The following is a 22,354-nucleotide window of genomic DNA, read 5'->3' on the forward strand; positions in this document are numbered from 1 at the left end:
GGAAGGGGGTGGGAGGGTTTGAAGAAATTCTCAGGAAAGGAATCTATTGTAATTCACGTGCCCGAGAATTAGTCCCCATTATATAAAAACCAACAATAATCCCCAAATAGTAATTTACAGCCAGATAATTGTTCACAAACAGACCCTATTTCCTCTGTCTGTATAACAGCAGTATATCTACGATATGGCACTCTGATCCATGTAAATCTCACAACAGAAAACCTTACAGACTTAGTTAGCGTGTTACCTCCTGCTCTACTGTATATTTGGATGCCAGCTGTTTTTCTGCTAAGCCTGAAATGACTCTGGCCCCTTCCCCTTGACGAGTGATGAATGATGAGAGTGCTAACCTGAGAGTTCATAAACGCCCCCAAGGAAAAGGATTCAGCCCACAATCCCTTGCCTCTTGTGTTCCTAAATTGACAGTATTAATCTCTCCTCTCATTGGAGAGATTGGTAGAATGCGTCTCATTTCTTTCTGTGAGACGGAAGGGGGATCTGGGTTTGGGATAATTTAGCTCCACTGACGTCTGTGACCCAACTATAGCATCAAATCCTGCCGTCGAGCCAATTGCCTGTCTCCTTCGTGTCTGTGTGTGTTTAAGTGTGTGTGTTTGCGTGTGCATGCATGCATGCATGCGTGCGTGCGTGCATGAAATGTGTGTGTGTGCGTGCGTGTGAGATTTGAGGAAGGGAAGCGAGGGAAATTATATCCTTTTCATAGCAACTGTTTAATTAACACTGTTGAATCTCTAGACATTTGTGACAGTACTTCTATGACATCCCGTCTCTGTCTACATGTACATAGGAGATAGTGACTTTACATACCGTAAAACTTCATTAACAGCCACGGCCATTTATTTGCTTCAATCACTGAACACAACTGGCGGTTATTAGAGACAGGCTTCTATTTGAGCCAGGCGTCCATTTCCTTAATGCACACATCTTTTGCTCAATAAAATGTTGAAAAGACAATGATGTTGCTCTCCTTTATCTTCTTTTGCATAATCTTTACAGTACTCACTGAAGTTAACTCGTAAGCAATTCACTTAAACCTGGCATTTATTAGAAGCAGGTGTTTATGCACTGAAATATATAGTAGACTGCATTTGAATTACTGTTACAGTGCTATTTGGATGGTTAATTGGATTCGTTCAGACATTTCTTGATTTCTTGTTGTTTTGATTTATTTATTATCATGTGTGTACTTGCATAACATTTTACTACATTGCTAGGAGCTAGAAACATAAGCATTTCTCTGCACCCACTATGATTAATTAATAAGGCCCGAGTAGGTGTGGTATATGGCCAATATACCACAGCTAAGGGCTGTTCTTCTTAGAACCACCCATCCCGGATCTGGGAGAATTGTCATCAACAACGCTGAATAGCATAGCGCCACAGTCAAATAATATTACTAGAAAATATTTATATTCATGAAATCACAAGTGCAATATAGGAAAACACAGCTTAGCCTTTTGTTAATCCACCTGTCGTCTCAGATTTTGAAATTATGCTTTACAGCGAAAGCTAGGACCGGGAGTAACAATAGCAGCCTCTCTCTTTTGCGCACAAATCACTCTGAGAGCCCCCACCTGTCCACTTACGCAATGTGGTCGTTCACGCTCATTCTTCAAAATAAAAGCCTGAAACTATGTCTAAAGGCTGTTGACACCTTAGGGAAGCCAACAGAAAAAGGAATCTGGTTGATATCCCTTTCAATGGGCAATAGGGATGCATAGGAACACAGGGATTTAAAAATAAGAGTCACTTCCTGATTGGATTTTTCTCAGGCTTTCGCCTGCAATATCAGTTCTGTTATACTCACAGACAATATTTTTACAGTTCTGGAAACTTTAGAGTGGTTTCTATCCTAATCTGTCAATTATATGCATATTCTAGCATCTGGTCCTGAGAAATAGGCCGTTTACTTTGGGAACGTTATTTTTCCAAACATAAAAATAGTGCCCCCTAGCTTCAAGAGGTTACGATGCATCGCAGAGTGCCTGGATACAGCCCTTAGCCGTGGTATACTAGCCATATATCACAAACCCCTGAGGTGCCTTATTGCTATTATAAACTGGTTACCAAAGTAATTAGAGCAGTAAAATAAATGTGTTGACATACCTGTGGATTACGGTCTGATATACCATGGCTGTCAGCCAATCAGCATTCAGGGCTCGAACCAACCAGTTTATAACTAAACTGTGCATGCAACCAATAAACTTTGATTTTATTTGAAATATGTGCTGATGCCGGGCTATTAAAAGGGACAAGTGGCTATTTGAGACTTAATTGAAGTTTTACAGTTTATGTTTGTATGGCTTGGTTGTCATAGTCCTCAGGTTTTCAAAAATGCAATGTCCTCAAAATGCCACGTGATTATACAGTGTGAGACATGGTATAGCTAATGTTTCTATGTGTATGATGCCATTCCAGTTGTGCCGCTCCAGCCATTATTATGAGCCGTCCTCCCCTCAGCAGCCTCCACTGGTGTAGTTAAGTGTAGTTATTATGAGCCGTCCTCCCCTCAGCAGCCTCCACTGGTGTAGTTAAGTGTAGTTATTATGAGCCGTCCTCCCCTCAGCAGCCTCCACTGGCACTCATTTACTGTAAGTGGCTCTGGATAAGAGCGTCTGCTAAATGACTAACAGTGCCTCCAGAAAGTATTCTCACCCCTTGACTTTTCCAGATTTTGTTGTCTGACAGCCTTAACCTGTTAGAGCTCTAGGGGCGCTATTTCATTTTTGGATAAAAAACGTTCCCGTTTTAAGCGCGATATTTTGTCACGAAAAGATGATAATAAGAAGAATTAACCTTTCTGATCTCCCCATCCCGGATCCGGGATCGTGAATACAGACTCAAGCTCATTACAAAGAAGGGCACTGATTGGTAGATTGGTAAAAATAATAAAGCAGACACTGAATATCCTTTGTGCATGGTAAAGCTGTTAATTTGGCTTTGGATGGTGTATCAATGCGAAGATACAGACGTCCTTCCAAACTGAGTTGCCAGAGAGAAATAAAACCACTCAGGGATTTCACTATGAGGCTAACGGTGATTTTACAGTTACAGAATTTATAGGAGAAAACTGTGATAGGAGAAAACTGAGGATGGATCAACAACATTGTAGTTACTCCAACATACTAACCAAATTGACAGAGTGAAATTAAGGAAGCCTGTACATGGTGGTGGCTGCATCATGTTATGGGTGTGCTTGTCATCAGCAAGGACTGGGGAGTTTTTCAGGATAAAAATAAACTAAATGTAGCTAAGCACAGGCAAAATCCTAGGGGAAAACCTGGTTCAATCTCCTTTCCAACAGACACAGAGACAAATTCACCTTCCAGCAGGACAATAAACCTAAAACACAAGGCCAAATCTACACTACCAAGACATGGCCAAATCTACACTACCAAGACGACATTGGATGTTCCTGAGTGGCCTACTTACAGTTTTGACTTAAATCTGCATGAAAATCTATGGCAAGATGTCTGTCTATCGACAACCAACTTGACAGCGCTTGAAGAATTTAGAGAATAATGGGCAAATATTGCACAATCCAGGTACGCAAAGCTCTTAGAGACTTACCCCAAAAGACTCACTGACTTACTTTAATTGCTGCCAATGGTGTTTATAACTTGTATTGACTCAGGGGGTGAACACCTATCTAATCAAGATATATTAGTTAACAACAAAACAAAAAAAATTATTGTAGATTGTTGTAGATGTTTTTTTACAATTAAATCCATTTTATCCCCATCTTGAACAACGTACAGTGCGGTCCAGCACTTACAAAGGACTTATATAAAAGTATTCTATTCCATTGTTCTTACCTCGTTGATTACTCTTGTCATGTTTCTGTAATGATAATAATACTACATAGGATTTTAATAGAGCTTTTTTTTCCCAAAGCCGCTTTCTTGTGGTAGAAAATATGCTCTCATATTACATCAAACAGCCCAAAAAACACAAAGTATCTAATGTTGGTGTAATGTGAAAAGTGTTAGAAATGTAAACCATTTTCTTACCTCTTTGGCTTTCCTGTGTCTGTCCTTGGTGTCCCTTTCTCGGTCTCTGTCTCTGTCCTTGTCTTTGCCCTCATCCCCATGGTGCGAAGAATACGACACCGTTCTCCAGTCCCGTGGTGAGTTGGTGATGCTCGCCACCTTTGACTCCGTGGCGCTGTTCTCCTCATTGAGTGAGCGTGACGACCTCCGCGTGAACATACTTTTCTTAATTGCCTTGACCCTCAGACTCTCACTGTCTGAGCAGCCCCACTCCACTGATCCGTTATCCACCTTGATGTTGTGGCCTGTCGTGTGGCACTGAAAGACATGGGGCGAGAGGTTGGGGTCGGGGTGAAGGTGATCTGGGGTGGATGTGGTGGCTAAAGCGTTTTCGCCTGGTCTCCCGTTGGTTTCGGGTTCCTGGATCTTCTCGTCGAGTTTGGTGAGCTTGGAGAGCACCTGCGAGATCTCTCCTCGGACTCCGGACAGAGACTCCAGCTTCTTCTCGATCTCACCTATCCTCATAACAAGCTTGCACACGCTCGATTTGAGCTCGTCGTCCGTGTTCTCTAGGGAATGAAAGAGGCAGTCCAGCTTGGACTTGGCCAGTTTGACCGTGTTGCATTCGGGTGAGCTGTCGCCGTCAGACTTCATGGTCACCTGAGAGAGAGATCCGATGCTGTTGTAGCACGACGATTGGATGACGCCCAGCGAGTCGCACACGCTCATGTCGTCAAGGAAGCGGAAGATGTCACTGATGTCATCGCTGATGATCTCAGAGTCCTCTTCCGAGTGTTTGCACGAATGCCTCTCTCTCTCGACGTATTTTGCGTGAGCGGCGGCATAGTCTTTTAGCTTCCTCTGTTCGGCCTGCTCCGTTTGTGTCCCTATGCTGGACGAGCTGTCTATGTTACCTCCTTGAAAAGACGTACTGTTGATGCCTTTCTCTTTAAATCTTTTCCCAACCTCTCTTTTGTCGACACCCACCCCGGGACCGCACGCCATTGAAGACATATCCTTTGTTTTCAACCCGTTGGTTTTCTTTGCGAACCCTGAAGGGGAGGCCACCACTTTCTCTTTGGCACACTGGAAGTGCTGCTCATTCTCTTTATTGACTACATTGTGGCGATGGTTGTCTTTCAGCGGTTTCCCATTCAGAAATGACCTCTCAAAATCCGGTGGCCCTTCTTCAGCATTCAGACTCAGGCTTTTGACGGGCCAAATTGGCTGCTTCCCCGGCCTAGCCGTACTCCTCCGTGTGTTCACGCACTCTGTCACTGTCGTTGGCCCGAAATACGTAGACGCTTGAAGGTCGTCCAGACTCTCGTGCTTCGCTCGCCGTTTCTCCTGAATGGGCGAGTTCATAGTAGGCTCAAAGTAGGGGTTACTGTAGGGCAGCTCGAAGCTGTGGTTGAAGAATGTGGCAGGTTTGTGGAGCTCTCTCCGGTGGTAGCCTCCAGTTGCCCTGATGTTTGGTTTGCACTCTGAGGTGATGACCTATAACGACAATGGGGTAACACTTCATTAAGTTGCTCTTAAACCTGTGTAGTGACACTCTAACATTATGGTAATATTGTATTGTTTGGCTCTAAGTCACGCTGATAAGAATATCTGTTAATTAACTGACTAAAACCTAAAGGTAATAGTTTCATAGAAATTTGGTAATTGTTTTGAGCAATTTTTGTCATTACACAAGTGATTTTTTTGTTGTTGTTACAGACTCATTCACTTTTACAACAACAACATTTGAATACACTGTTGTGTTAACACATCAGTCAAAACACCCTGCATTATCAAATCAAACAAAGAAAGTGTCAAACTAAGCATAAAGGTGCAGGATGTAACATTAGGCTCAGACCAAGCCTTTCTAGAAAGAAATACGTTTTATAGATTGGTTATTCTCACTGAGAGTTATGTCCATTGAGACATTTCCATTCTAAGTGACATAGGCTATACAGATGTAGGATCTTGATTTGATCACTCTTTGTTGATGAGACTTTTCCTGTGCCAGAGGAAATGCAGATGACCTTCATGATTGACATAAGTTCATTAAAAACCTATATTAACAGTATTCCACTTTTCATGTAGCCTCATTTTGACCAGCTTATAGCCTAACCACCAATCAAGCAACATTATGGACTAAACGTTGAAATCCTGTTGTTGCAGGATTATTTTGCTGCAACAATGCAGGTCTAATTAAGATCGTACATCTGTAGATCTATGGACCAGTTTCAGGAAGTGGGGAGGTACTGTTTTATCACTTTTGTTTTATCCTTTAGGTTTCTTGTGCTTTTCTCTGACATTTAGATGGTAAGATTAGCAAACAACGGCACAAATACTTACAGCTAGCACCGTTTAGTAGGAACGAAACAACTCAGAACATGACACAATAAAGAATGTAGCTGACCACATATCACAGTAAAAATTAGAGAGTGATAATTGATAACAGATAGTTAACAGTGGAGGAGGCTGCAATAGAAATCAGTCTGACTTTATCTTCAATGTTTGTTTTTTCATGTATTGTTGTTTCAGTGTAGTAATGGGACAACATTAAAACTCAAACTTGTTGGGGGTACTTCCCAACAAATATGTCAGGATAATTATTGTTGCATAATGAATGATATGTAAATGCTTAATACAAATAAATAAATAATATAGAATTAAAGACCAGAGACACAGACCTGTGGGGAGAACGCTAGCAGGTTGTGAAAATCCTCCTTGAAGATGTTTCTCTTCTGGACACAGGAGTGGACAGAGAAGGGCTCCGTGTGGTTGATGTGTTGCAGGGACTCCTGGTCTGTGGTGGACTCACTGTCAATGTCTATGGGAAAGTAGGTGCTCTGCATCTCGCAGGGCGGCGATGGAGGACTGCAGCCTGAGTACTGGGGCAGGTGCTGCAGCTTGTCTAGCGACGCTGCTCGACATTTCAGATCCTTGTTTACGCCCAATAGGAAGTTAGGGTCCGAGGTCGGGATAAACTGTGGGCTGCAGTTGGATTTCGAGCTGGCGGAGTGGGAATGGGGGTGTGGGCGGGGGTGGGAGGAGTTGTTTTGGGACATGGGGCGATGGTGGGGGTGGTGACCCGCCCTGGAGGGTTGATCCATGAGGTCATAACCTCCGCCCCTCTCATAGTCCTGGTACTTATAAACATCAGTGTCGGACCTACATGACTCAAACGACTGGTTCTTGTGGAACTTGGGCCTCGGTGGTGCCATTGGGAGCTTGTCTTTGGCCATCCCCCCATTCATTTGGATTAGGTTAAACATAGTGACGATATCCGCTGCCACCATGAGTTTCTTAGACTGCTGGTCCTCAACAGTACATCTCATCTTGTCTTTGAAGAGAGTGGCCGGGAAGGCTGGGTCCAGGCAGGCTGTGTAGAACAGAAGGCTCCGTAGCTTGGCCAAGTGGACCAAGTCAAAGCGGGCACACAGGGACTTACAGAGGTCCTGGTAGGACACACTACTGTGTTTAGTGTCTAGTTCCTCCAGGATCCGGACTAGGAACAGGGAGTACTCTGGTAGAGGATCCATGGCATGTGGTGTGGGATGGAGCTAGATGTTGATATCCTCGTTAATCTCCTATTCTTTAAGTATACTGTACAGGGGATGCCATTGAGATGGAACGTCTCAAATACAAGGGAGACCTGTCCCCCTTATGAGAGAGATAGGAGGATGACCCTGAGAGAGAGAGAGAGAGAGAGAGAGAGAGAGAGAGAGAGAGAGAGAGAGAGAGAGAGAGAGAGAGAGAGAGAGAGAGAGAGAGAGAGAGAGAGAGAGAGAGAGAGAGAGAGAGAGAGAGAGAGAGAGAGAGAGAGAGAGAGAGAGAGAGAGAGAGAGAGAGAGAGAGAGAGAGAGAGAGAGAGAGAGAGAGAGAGAGAGAGAGAGAGAGAGAGAGAGAGAGAGAGAGAGAGAGAGAGAGAGAGAGAGAGAGAGAGAGAGAGAGAGAGAGAGAGAGAGAGAGAGAGAGAAAACACAGCAGAGAGAGAGAGAGAGAAAACACAGCAGAGAGAGAGAGAGAGAGCAAGATATTGACTATTGGACAATCACATAACACAATCAAAACATAGCCAAACATTGCAAGTAATAATAATCATGAATATAAGGTGTTACATCCCATGTTATTATCCCAAAGCAATAGTTATCCATGTGCATGTGACTAATAAACTAATCTAATGATCACGTCTATTTGTGTTATTGTGAATAAGACAGAAATGAAATGTGGTAATAGTTTGGAGAAGGCTTCACTCTTTAGATAGGGATCAGTAAAGATTGGTTTTCATATTCAATTCATTCCAAAATATATACTATCAGACAGCTGATATTAAATGTATATCATTTTCAGGAATATTGAGTAGGTTACGTTTTTGTCATTGTATACCCACTAGATTCAGTTCAAGAACTCTAAACAGTTTCGTTCCTCAAACAGAAATGGATATCCACACGGTCATAATTCAATCACATTTGCATAACCTCAGATTCACCGCGGAGTACTTCGAAACAGAGAATAAAATCCATATTCCAGTTCTTCACTGGCGCGCGCGCACATACAGTACATAACCAACAAAGGGACAAATAGACTCACCTAACGCACGATTCCATTTGCTCTCATCCGAGTGAGCATTCAAAAGGTATAGATTCCTCAAAGTCATCAAAACAAGGCGGCAGCAATGCGAAGTTGACGCACAACATTCATTCTTCAATTGAACCATACACCATAATATACTTTCCAGTCGGACACCGTAGTAAATAACCAGCCAAAAGATCCGATTCGATCCCCAGTCACTCCCGTTCGGATAATCCTTAATTTATCATATTTTGTATTGTATTCCAATAGGTGGACTATGTCTTCACTCCGGGACCGGATTTGCGGTAGCTGTTGGAACCGAGCTGTCGGCGTTCTCACGCGCGCGCGTGTGGTGCTAAAAAGGCACCCAGTCGGCTTTGTTTCCACCTAGAATGACGTAATTACACTTTAGCACCAACTGCAAGTCAAGCACAGCGATGGAGACTATATATCCATATTGATTATTATCCTGTACATTATTCACCACATTGCGTGTTATAGGCAGTACAACATACAACATAGCTCATTCCTAATGTGTTCGAGTTATGTGTATACATTCCATTTAAAAAAACGTATGATCGTTTTTCTCTCTGTTAAATGCGAGGGGAAACATTTTAATGTATACAAATCATACAACACAAAGTAGTGTATATGGTTAACTGTGCACTGGTGTGATGTTATATATGCGCGCCTGCTGCAGTGGGGTGTATTCATGGGATGCTAAGGGAAGCCACGATTTCCCAAATATTTAACCAATAAAAATGATAAAATAATTGATTTCCTCTCGGTCTTTTCATAATTTTCGGTCAATTCGCATGTGCCTGAATCTCACTGGAGAAATCACCCGAGCGAGGGAAACAGCGCCGCTCTGTCTCAGTATATGTAGCCCGGGTATCTGATGCTGTCTGGACAGGGAAACAGCGCCGCTCTGTCTCAGTATATGTAGCCCGGGTATCTGATGCTGTCTGGACAGGGAAACAGCGCCGCTCTGTCTCAGTATATATAGCCCGGGTATCTGATGCTGTATGGACCAAAAGAGTATAACAGGTTCCGCCGTAGCATTTGATTGGTTGATGCCAGCAAGCATTTGGCCAGTGGTGGAAAAAGTACTCAATTGTCATACTTCAGTAAAAGTAAAGATACCTTAATAGAAAATGACTCAAGTAAAAGTGAAAGTCAACCAGTAAAATACTACTTGAGTAAAAGTCTGAACGTATTTTAAGTATCAAAAATAAATGAAATTGATTAAATGTACTTAAGTATCAAAAGTAAAAGTAAAAATCATTTACATTTCTTTATATTAAGCAAACCAGACGGCTCAATCGTTGTTTTTATTGACGGATAGCCAGCGGCACACAGACATCATTTACATTGTTTGAGATCCCAAATGTATAAACTCACATAGTCTTGTCCTTGCTATAGTTAATAACAGTCAATTTTCCTTAAAGCCAACCATGCATTCAAGGTGAACTGTATGTGTCATCATGAACATTGCAAAAAGCAGACGTTCTAATAATTTGCTTCAAGAAATAAAATCCAAAACCTCTTCAAGTCTCTACCATTATTATCCCCAAATGCAAAGTGTATCATTTCAATTGACGACATAAGAATCAGCTTGGACTGCTCTCCTATATCTGCATCAAATAAACATTAGTAAGCTTATAATAGTGGGACTGCTGTCAGGTGAGGGACTGCTGTTAGGTGAGGGACTGCTGTTAGGTGAGGGACTGCTGTTAGGTGAGGGACTGCTGTTAGGTGAGGGACTGCTGTTAGGTGAGGGACTGCAGTTAGGCGAGGGACTGCTGTTAGGTGAGGGACTGCTGTTAGGTGAGGGACTGCAGTTAGGCGAGGGACTGCTGTTAGGTGAGGGACTGCTGTTAGGTGAGGGACTGCTGTTAGGTGAGGGACTGCTGTTAGGTGAGGGACTGCTGTTAGGTGAGGGACTGCTGTTAGGTGAGGGACTGCAGTTAGGCGAGGGACTGCTGTTAGGTGAGGGACTGCTGTTAGGTGAGGGACTGCTGTTAGGTGAGGGACTGCTGTTAGGTGAGGGACTGCTGTTAGGTGAGGGACTGCTGTTAGGTGAGGGACTGCTGTTAGGTGAGGGACTGCTCCCCTATATCTGCATCAAAGAAAACATTAGTAAACTTATAATAGTGGGACTGCTGTTAGGTGAGGGACTGCTGTTAGGTGAGGGACTGCTGTCAGGTGAGGGACTGCTGTTAGGTGAGGGTGTGCTGTTAGGTGAGGGACTGCTCTCCTATATCTGCATCAAAGAAAACATTAGTAAGCTTATAATAGTGGGACTGCAGTTAGGCGAGGGACAGTGCTGGGACTGCTGTTAGGCGAGGGACTGCAGCTAGGCGAGGGACAGTGCCGGGACTGCTGTAAGAGCATTCCACCAGACACCTATGTGAATTTGCAACTAACCAAAGTCATAGCCAGCAGCATACCGCCCTGCATACCACTGCTGGCTTGCTTCTGAAGCTAAGCAGGGTTGGTCCTGGTCAGTCCCTGGATGGGAGACCAGATGGTGTTGGAGGGCCAGTATGAGGCATTCTTTCCTCTGGTCTAAAAAATATCCCAATACCCCAGGGCAGGGTGCTGTCTTTCAGATGGGACATTAAACGGGTTTTCTGACTCTCTGAGGTTGTTAAAGATCCCATGGCACTTATTGTAAGAATAGGGGTGTTAACCCTGGTGTCCTGGCTAAATTCCCAATCTGGCCCTTAACCCGTCACCTAATAATCCCCAGTTTACAATTGGCTCATTCATCCCCCTCCTCTCCCCTGTAACTATTCCCCAGGTTGTTGCTGTAAATGAGAATGTGTTCTCAGTCAACTTACCTGGTAAAATAATTTAAAAAATACTAAAACAAAATTCAACTAAAAAGGCTGAGCCTTGGTTGGAGTTCTTTGTTTTCTGTCTGACTGGGCATGCTTTAATTGGGCCAAACAGACTGGAAATCAGTTAATTGAGAGGTGGGGGCCCAATCAGTGTTCAGGTCTGTGCTATAGGTTGCTAGGCTGCGCTAACAGGCTGTGGTGGTTGAATCCTACTTCAGACTAATTATATGTGGTGCTGTTCACTTTGTGCATGTGTAGCGAAAGGGGATTTGCAATCACACTCTTGTAATCAGATAGACCTGGCTGAGGCATGTAAAGGCCAAGGTCAGCCTCAGGCCTTGAGGATGCCCTCTTTGTTAGAGGTAGAGTTAACAATGCATGAAGGTAACAGCAAAATCAGGCAGATTTCCGCAACAACGAAGAGCATTGAAGTTTGATACTAAACTACTCTGCTGATTTGGTCCTGCAATTATGACGGTGGAGCAGATTGAAACGCACCTGTGCACATGAACAGATACTCTGTGAGTGGATCGTCTTGCATCGTTCTCATCTGCAACATCTGCGGTGCTGCTCGTGGCGACATCATGTCCCTGACTCTCAGTTTAAGACAGTTAAGATGTTGGCTTGGCCAAGGGGAGACCTGGGTTACAGGTTCCTTGTCTCTCTTCCCTGTTTTTATTCCAGCAGTGGTGTGGTGCTCAAGAAGAGTAGACTGTCATCCACAGTCTGTCTAGTAGTTGTATACCCTATCCACAGTCTGTCTAGTAGTTGTTACCCTATCCACAGTCTGTCTAGTAGTTGTTACCCTATCCACAGTCTGTCTAGTAGTTATATACCATATCCACAGTCTGTCTAGTAGTTGTATACCCTATCCACAGTCTGTCTAGTAGTTGTTACCCTATCCACAGTCTGTCTAGTAGTTGTATACCCTATCCACAGTCTGTCTAGTAGTTGTATACCCTATCCACAGTCTGTCTAGTAGTTGTATACCCTATCCACAGTCTGTCTAGTAGTTGTATACCCTATCCATAGTCTGTCTAGTAGTTGTATACCCTATCCACAGTCTGTCTAGTAGTTGTATACCCTATCCACAGTCTGTCTAGTAGTTGTATACCCTATCCACAGTCTGTCTAGTAGTTGTATACCCTATCCACAGTCTGTCTAGTAGTTGTATACCCTATCCACAGTCTGTCTAGTAGTTGTATACCCTATCCACAGTCTGTCTAGTAGTTGTTACCCTATCCACAGTCTGTCTAGTAGTTATATACCCTATCCACAGTCTGTCTAGTAGTTGTATACCCTATCCACAGTCTGTCTAGTAGTTGTTACCCTATCCACAGTCTGTCTAGTAGTTGTATACCCTATCCACAGTCTGTCTAGTAGTTGTTATCCTATCCACAGTCTGTCTAGTAGTTGTATGCCCTATCCACAGTCTGTCTAGTAGTTGTATACCCTATCCACAGTCTGTCTAGTAGTTGTTACCCTATCCACAGTCTGTCTAGTAGTTGTTACCCTATCCACAGTCTGTCTAGTAGTTGTTACCCTATCCACAGTCTGTCTAGTAGTTGTATACCCTATCCACAGTCTGTCTAGTAGTTGTATACCCTATCCACAGTCTGTCTAGTAGTTGTATACCCTATCCACAGTCTGTCTAGTAGTTGTTACCCTATCCACAGTCTGTCTAGTAGTTGTTACCCTATCCACAGTCTGTCTAGTAGTTATATACCCTATCCACAGTCTGTCTAGTAGTTGTTACCCTATCCACAGTCTGTCTAGTAGTTATATACCCTATCCACAGTCTGTCTAGTAGTTGTATACCCTATCCACAGTCTGTCTAGTAGTTGTATACCCTATCCACAGTCTGTCTAGTAGTTGTATACCCTATCCACAGTCTGTCTAGTAGTTGTATACCCTATCCACAGTCTGTCTAGTAGTTGTTACCCTATCCACAGTCTGTCTAGTAGTTGTATACCCTATCCACAGTCTGTCTAGTAGTTGTATACCCTATCCACAGTCTGTCTAGTAGTTGTATACCCTATCCACAGTCTGTCTAGTAGTTGTTACCCTATCCACAGTCTGTCTAGTAGTTGTATACCCTATCCACAGTCTGTCTAGTAGTTGTTACCCTATCCACAGTCTGTCTAGTAGTTGTTACCCTATCCACAGTCTGTCTAGTAGTTGTTACCCTATCCACAGTCTGTCTAGTAGTTGTTACCCTATCCACAGTCTGTCTAGTAGTTGTTACCCTATCCACAGTCTGTCTAGTAGTTGTTACCCTATCCACAGTCTGTCTAGTAGTTGTATACCCTATCCACAGTCTGTCTAGTAGTTGTATACCCTATCCACAGTCTGTCTAGTAGTTATATACCCTATCCACAGTCTGTCTAGCAGTTGTATACCCCACCCACAGTCTGTCTAGTAGTTGTATACCCTATCCACAGTCTGTCTAGTAGTTGTTACCCTATCCACAGTCTGTCTAGTAGTTGTATACCCTATCCACAGTCTGTCTAGTAGTTGTATACCCTATCCACAGTCTGTCTAGTAGAAATGCCCTATATTGGTGGTAATTGTCTTCTGATGATATTGATGTTATGCCTTTGAAGTGTTGCCTACTACTGTTATCAAATCCTATCAAATCAATCATGTAAACTAGAGCAATATTTTGAAGCATGGAGGACACATTATTTTACTCAGAATCATTCAACATTTAGAGAGAGTTCATTACTATTGACCAGACCATTAGTTTTCCTATAGTTTAGTGGTCAGCATCAGCACAATGCCCGTCAATGAGGTTGGATCCACAATGACCGGAGTGTGTCTCTGGGGGAAATCTCTCTCTGTTTTTCACAAAGTGCTATTAACAACAACATGGACCTAAACTCCTGAAAGCTATAGCAAGGAGATGGAAAGGTTGAGATAGAAGAGTCCTCTCCTCCTAATAACTCCTCATAGCCTCATTCCTTGATGAGCAAACTCATAATCAAAAGTGAACAATTACCTGCTTTCAAATCCAATTTCAGGTGGTTTGTTCTGCGGTGGTTTGAAACACACTTCTAACTGATTATGAATCCGCCAGCTAAGCATCATGAATGATCTTTAATAATGAAGGTTCCCAAGGTATACAGTAGTTTAATCATATTAGCAGACAGACAGACTGCTTGGAACAATGTGTGTGTGTGTGTGTGTGTGTGTGTGTGTGTGTGTGTGTGTGTGTGTGTGTGTTGGAAACTACTTGCCTCAGTAATTTCTCCCTCTTTTCACTGGTGCTGAATTTTTTTATCAGATTGCAGGGAAATTCAACTTTTATTTTGGTAAAGGTGAAATTACAGTTTTATGTCTGATGAGATCCCATCAGATTAGCACCAGGGCAAATAAATAACCTACACAAGAAACCTGAATGTCCCATCCAGTCTTTAAACATGTTCACAGACATACACGGAGAGCTGTAATTTTGAACAAACGATTTGGAGATTCTGGTGATTACAATTCTTTCTGAAGGCAATTGTTAGAAGAAAGGAGCATGAATGAGAGTTCATAGTTATAATTGTAAAACACCCTTCGTTCTGAGGAGAAAGAAAAAAGTGTTTGATTCATCCAACCATTTTGCTTTAGCTAGCGATCCTACAATAGCTCAAGCGAGTATCGCTACACTGCCCCCTCTGAATGGGAAGGCACATCCGGCTGTGCGTTCTGATGGCCATCTCACTTCTGACACCAATGTAGCAAACCGAGGTACAGGCCTGCATACCTGGTTTAGGTAATCCCTGTTACATGTAATCCGTTACTACCCAACCCTGAAGCTAACCACACACTTCCCGTTTGTGACATAAATCATTTACATAATTGTGACACTGAAGTGATGAAAGCATACTTAATGAAGTCAATGTATATAACCTAGAGCTTGAGGAAGCTTCACTTTGTAATAGCCTTTGCATTCTGATGTGATTGCTTGTACCCAGTGTGCTCTGCATTAAAGTGGTTCGTCGTTTTGTTTTTCCTCTTCATCTTTCAGATGGGACTGCCACCATTGGTAGCCTGTGTTTTTCTGCTGCAATATACTGTGGGTATGATCTTCTAAAGATGACCTTCCAAAGTTCTCCAACGAGCATCTTTCAGAGGTCGTCATAAAGACTGTTGTGTCTACTGTAGAAGGTAAGTCATGTGTGCCGTCTTTGTGTTCTATGTACAATCCATGTTACTATTGCCATGGTAATGTAACCTTTGTTTGGTTCTGTTTAGTTGTTATTTACAGTTGCTTAAGACTCTTTCAATGACAGTGTATTGTTCCTGTGAAAGCGCCCGTCTGCACCCACGTGACCTTACGTTAGTCCATCGTATCCGATGAAGACTTCCACTTCTGAGTTAACAATGAATTCTTTGGTGACTGTAGAGTCCAATCCGAGATCCACAAACTGTATTGCAGGTGGGGCATATGCAGTCTGTGTTGTCAGGGACAAGCATGTTTGTATGACTCCTGAGCTGTTGTTGATGTTTCTTTGTGCTCCTCTCCTCCTCTCACCTCTGTACACCTCTCTGGCAGAGCTGCCGCCAGGTGGAACGTTTGGTTGCAGCATCCTCCAGGTCTGGGGTTTGATGTTGCACTTCTTCAGCCACGTTTTCAGCTTGTTCTTGTCGTGCTTCATCTGACTTCGTGACAAGTCTTTGAATGTCCTTGAGTGGCCCAGCCAGAGCTCGGACATGAAAAAGAGACCTGAAAATAGCTGTGGAACAATGCTCCCCATCCAACCTGACAGCTTGAGATCTGCAGAGAAGAATGGGAGAAACTCCCTAAATAAAGGTGTGGCAAGCTTGTAGCATCCAACCCAAGAAAACTCGGGGATATAATTGCTGCAAAAGGGGCTTCAACAAAGTACTGAGTAAATTATCTGAATACTTATGTAAATGTGATTTTTAAATAAAAAAATAAAAAAATAATCTAAAAAATCATAGATTGATGGAAAAAAAATCTGTAACAACAAAATGTGGAAAAAAGTCAAGGGGTCTGAATACTTTCCGAAGGCACAGTACATACAGTCACTGTGGGGACGATGTCGTCGATGCACTTACGAATGAAGCCAGAGACAGATGTGGTAAACTGCTCAATGTTATTGGATGAGTCGCGGAACATATTCCAGTCTATGCTAGCGATACAGTGCTGTAGCTTAGCATCCGCGATACAGCATCCGCTTCATTTGACCACTTCCGTATTGAGCGTGTCACTGGTACTTCCTCTTTGAGTTTTTGCTTTTAAGCAGGAAGCAGGAGGATAGAGTTATGGTCCGAAGGGAGAGTGAGAGAGGGCCTTGTATGCGTTTGTGTGTGGAGACGTGGAGATGTGTGCAGACATGCACACGTGTACACAGAGTCTCTCTGCCCCAAATGGATGTTTCTGCTCATTAGGCTCAGATAGAGAGAGCTTTTAGAAGTTCTATTGGATAAATCAATTATTCCACGACCCCCCACGGCACTCTTATTCCATTATCACTGCTTGCATCGCTACAGCAAAGGCACTAATGTTATACAGTAAGCTAAGCTCACTTGTCGCAGTACCACAATCAACTGATTGTATTGAAGTGTAGTGTGAGGTGTGTTGCCCTCCCCTCCTCAGTCTCACACTCTTTATCCTTTCTATGTCCCTCCATCACTATCTCCTGCTTCCTCTGTGCCTCTCCCAGTATTTCTCACACTCTGTCTCTACTCATTTTAAGTCATTCAGCAGATGTTCTTATCCAGCGTCTTAAAGGAGCAATTTTGTTTAACTGCCTTGCTCGAAGGCAGTTCGGCATATTTTCACCTAGTCGGCTTGGGGATTCGAACCAGAGACCTTTCGGCTACTGGCCCAACTGCTCCTAGCCGCTTGGCTACATTCCGCCCAGATACTCAACGCCCTCTCCCCACTCGGTCTTTTGATCTAAACTCCCCACTCTCTCCCGACTCTACCCTCTCTTTCTCCCCACTATCCATGTGCTTTAAATTCAAGTGACTTATCACAATGTCGTGGGTTTAAATAACACATCTCTGTGGGAAGAGCTCAAGGTTAAACAGCGCTCTACTGGGAAAGATGAATAGTCTTTCTCTCAATAAGTCTGAGCAGAAGGATTCGGACATCAGCCATGAACATTTCATCTTAATGATAAAGAAGTGAGTCTTGAAAATGTCCTATTGCCATTTCTAGTGATCCTATTACCCACTGCTCAGTTTTGTTCCACATTTCAACTTCTATTAATACCTCTCAAAACACTTTAAACAGTCACTAAGGTATTAGGTACAAATATTATAAAATAAGTATAATGCACAGTTTTACTGGTTCAAAGACAATGGAAATGTTGGGACTAAAAGATTGTGGCTAAATTCAAGTCTCTTGTTAGTCTGGAACTGCTATGGTTTCCCAAAACATCACCCTTCCAAACGGAGCAACTAGGTATTGAACCACCAACACCCCAACAAACAGCATTAGAAGAAACTACAAGCTTCAGATGATGGACAAATCTAAAACAGAGTTGAAAATAAATTCAGAATTTTTTATCCTACACTCTTAGAAACCTGAAAGAGTTCTTTGGTGGTCCCAACAGGATAACCTTTTGAAGAACCCTTTTTAGTTCCCGGTAGAACCCTTTTGGTTCCAATTCTAACCCTATTGGGTTCCATGTAGTACCCTTTCCCCAGAGGGTTCTACATGGAACCCAAAAGGGTTCTCCTTTTGGAACCCTTTTTTCGAAGAGTATATTAGAGGGGTGGAATTGAAAAAGCTCCATGCTCTATTCCACTGCCTCGCTATTTCCCACCCTCTCTATCTCACCCTCCCCATTCTCTCCCTCTCTCACTCTCTCCCTCCTCATCTCTCCCTCTATCCCTCCCCATCTCTCCCTCTCTTTCTCTCCCTCTATCCCTCCACATCTCTGCCTCTTTCCCTCTCTCTCTTTCTCTGTTCCACTGCAGGTTGGCAAAGGTCAGTGTGCTCTTTGCTGGGGACTGGGGTTACCATGACGCCCAGGCTTTGTCTTTAAATTCTCCATTCACAAAATAGCCGACTGTACAATTTAGCGTAATTGGGTGAAGTTGCCTCTAGACTCTGATCTTGGGTCAGTGTGGGATTTTCTCCACTAATGCTTAAGGTTATGATTGGGGGAGTGGAAGCTAATCTTAGATCTTGAGGACATTGAGGAAACTTCACCCCGGAGTGAAGCATGCCTGAAAGCATGATATTGCGTTTTCAAAGGCATGAAGACTAGGTGTGAAGGAAATGTTATGAAGGAAACCCTAGTAATAGAAATGGTAGTGTTGTAATGTAATGAGTGATAGAGTATCAATGATTTACACAGGACAGAGGCGTCGTCATTAGATTATGTAACAGTCTAATACATTAGAGCTGTTCAACTTTGGTCCTGGACGGCCGGAACATATCTAGTTTTCAGTCACTCCTTCAATTTTTTATTTTATTTTACCCTTATTTTACCAGGTAAGTTGACTGAGACCACATTCTTATGTACAGCAATGACCTGGGTAATAGTTACAGGGGAGATCAGGGACTGATTCAGACCTGACACCGGGTGAATAACTCTCTTGACAATCAGTGACGTGAATCAATCAATGAACTATCAGGGAAAATAAAAATAAAAATATTTCTGGACTGGATCCATGCCTGCAGATGCATAACCCTGCAAAATGTTATGAAAGTGAATACGGAATTTTTAGAGACCTTCGCAGATGCCTATACACATGGAAAGTGAATATGGAATTTCTAGAGACCTTCGCAGATGCCTATACACATGGAAAGTGAATATGGAATTTCTAGAGACCTTCGCAGATGCCTATACACATGGAAAGTGAATATGGAATTTCTAGAGACCTTCGCAGATGCCTATACACATGGAAAGTGAATATGGAATTTCTAGAGACCTTCGCAGATGCCTATACACATGGAAAGTGAATATGGAATTTCTAGAGACCTTCGCAGATGCCTATACACATGGAAAGTGAATATGGAATTTCTAGAGACCTTCGCAGATGCCTATACACATGGAAAGTGAATATGGAATTTCTAGAGACCTTCGCAGATGCCTATACACATGGAAAGTGAGTATGGAATTTCTAGAGACCTTCGCAGATGCCTATACACATGGAAAGTGAATATGGAATTTCTAGAGACCTTCGCAGATGCCTATACACATGGAAAGTGAATATGGAATTTCTAGAGACCTTCGCAGATGCCTGTACACATGGAAAGTGAATATGGAATTTCTAGAGACCTTCGCAGATGCCTGTACACATGGAAAGTGAATATGGAATTTATAGAGACCTTCGCAGATGCCTATACACATGGAAAGTGAATATGGAATTTATAGAGACCTTCGCAGATGCCTATACACATGGAAAGTGAATATGGAATTTCTAGAGACCTTCGCAGATGCCTATACACATGGAAAGTGAATATGGAATTTATAGAGACCTTCGCAGATGCCTATACACATGGAAAGTGAATATGGAATTTCTAGAGACCTTCGCAGATGCCTATACACATGGAAAGTGAATATGGAATTTCTAGAGACCTTCGCAGATGCCTATACACATGGAAAGTGAATATGGAATTTCTAGAGACCTTCGCAGATGCCTATACACATGGAAAGTGAATATGGAATTTCTAGAGACCTTCGCAGATGCCTATACACATGGAAAGTGAATATGGAATTTCTAGAGACCTTCGCAGATGCCTATACACATGGAAAGTGAATATGGAATTTCTAGAGACCTTCGCAGATGCCTATACACATGGAAAGTGAATATGGAATTTCTAGAGACCTTCGCAGATGCCTATACACATGGAAAGTGAATATGGAATTTCTAGAGACCTTCGCAGATGCCTATACACATGGAAAGTGAATATGGAATTTCTAGAGACCTTCGCAGATGCCTATACACATGGAAAGTGAATACGGAATTTTTAGAGACCTTCGCAGATGCCTATACACATGGAAAGTGAATATGGAATTTCTAGAGACCTTCGCAGATGCCTATACACATGGAAAGTGAATATGGAATTTCTAGAGACCTTCGCAGATGCCTATACACATGGAAAGTGAATATGGAATTTCTAGAGACCTTCGCAGATGCCTATACACATGGAAAGTGAATATGGAATTTCTAGAGACCTTCGCAGATGCCTATACACATGGAAAGTGAATATGGAATTTCTAGAGACCTTCGCAGATGCCTATACACATGGAAAGTGAATATGGAATTTCTAGAGACCTTTGCAGATGCCTATACACATGGAAAGTGAATATGGAATTTCTAGAGACCTTCGCAGATGCCTATACACATGGAAAGTGAATACGACATTTCTAGAGACCTTCGCAGATGCCTATACACATGGAAAGTGAATATGGAATTTCTAGAGACCTTCGCAGATGCCTATACACATGGAAAGTGAATATGGAATTTCTAGAGACCTTCGCAGATGCCTATACACATGGAAAGTGAATATGGAATTTCTAGAGACCTTCGCAGATGCCTATACACATGGAAAGTGAATCTGGAATTTCTAGAGACCTTCGCAGATGCCTATACACATGGAAAGTGAATATGGATTTTCTAGAGACCTTCGCAGATGCCTATACACATGGAAAGTGAATATGGAATTTCTAGAGACCTTCACAGATGCCTATACACATGGAAAGTGAATATGGAATTTCTAGAGACCTTCACAGATGCCTATACACATGGAAAGTGAATATGGAATTTCTAGAGACCTTCGCAGATGCCTATACACATGGAAAGTGAATATGGAATTTCTAGAGACCTTCACAGATGCCTATACACATGGAAAGTGAATATGGAATTTCTAGAGACCTTCACAGATGCCTATACACATGGAAAGTGAATATGCATAAAAGTGTGTCACAATTGCTAAATATAAGCACAACTGGAGACACTTCGTCATTTTTGGAGACAGGTGTTTGACCTGACACTGCTGCAGAGTGTAGGGGGGATTGTTAACTAACTGTAAACAAACTTAGCTAGCTAGCTTTACCATTATGAGCTGAACACCGTTCTTCGCTATCAAACAAAGGCTGTCTCCAGTTATGTTTACAGTGAGGTTTGTGACAGCTCCACTTCCAAGTATATTGGTCAGAAGTTGGAACCGGATCTGGGGACAGAACTGAAAACTGTAAAATAACAAAAGATTTTGAGGAACAGAAACAGAACCATGAACGAAAGTGATCTCTAGTGTTCTGGAACAGAACAATTATTCTAAAAGCGTGGGAACCGGTTAATAACGTTCTTTTACATTCCTGATTGTTTTTTTCAGTCCCACAAAAAAACGCCATCAAAGCGCCTATGCAAAGCATTCACTCTGTCACTCAGAAACTTCTCCTTCCAGTGTCTACCTGCCAGCTAGTTTTCTAGGCTAGTTAAGGATACTATAGTTATCACGGTTAGTTTTTTTATCAACAAAAAAGGTAAGGTAAAACAAGCTTGTTAGCTAGCTCTAGTCCAGAGCGTTGAGCTAGCCTCAGCGTTGAGCCAACTCTTGGACATTCAAAGTTCCTCCATATTAGCCATTCCTCCGTTACTAGGCATCTAGCTAGCTCATAATGATGTAATTTTGTGAAGTAATGATAGGCCTACTTATTTCCTAAGCACATAATGCACGTCACATCATGATGCCCAGCGCTTCAAGCCTCTTCTATATACACCCCTCTCCCTCACTCTCTCCCCACCCCACAAAATGACAGTTGCATCACGCCCACTAGCATGTAAACTAGCTTTCCCGGTCCATAGAAAGTTGCTGTATCTGCACTGATTGCTGGAGTTATTTATTGAGCTAAATGTAAAAATGTTGATTTCACAAGTTAAAAAGCGAACAGAAAGGAACCATATGGACTGGTACTTTTGTCTTTCATACAAGTTCAGAACATTATTATGCTGGTCGGA

General features: G+C 42.6%; 1 protein-coding gene across 1 annotated transcript in view; it reads right to left on the reverse strand.

The window, feature by feature from the left end:
- The window catches only part of LOC110506176 (major intrinsically disordered Notch2-binding receptor 1), a 41,275-nt gene extending 31,788 nt beyond the window's left edge, over window positions 1–9,487 (reverse strand). Inside the window, exons 1-3 of the mRNA XM_090239168.1 lie at window positions 8,595–9,487; window positions 6,692–7,690; window positions 4,032–5,507 (exon numbers count right to left, since the gene is read on the reverse strand). Coding sequence (XP_090095294.1) covers window positions 4,032–5,507; window positions 6,692–7,543 — 2,328 coding nt within the window. The 5' untranslated portion in view covers window positions 7,544–7,690; window positions 8,595–9,487. The remainder of the gene's footprint in view (window positions 1–4,031; window positions 5,508–6,691; window positions 7,691–8,594) is intronic.
- Between the last annotated feature and the right edge of the window lie 12,867 nt (window positions 9,488–22,354).

This window comes from Oncorhynchus mykiss, chromosome 6, assembly GCF_057628025.1.
Source record: "Oncorhynchus mykiss isolate SJ-2025 chromosome 6, ASM5762802v1, whole genome shotgun sequence".
NCBI lineage: Eukaryota > Metazoa > Chordata > Actinopteri > Salmoniformes > Salmonidae > Oncorhynchus > Oncorhynchus mykiss.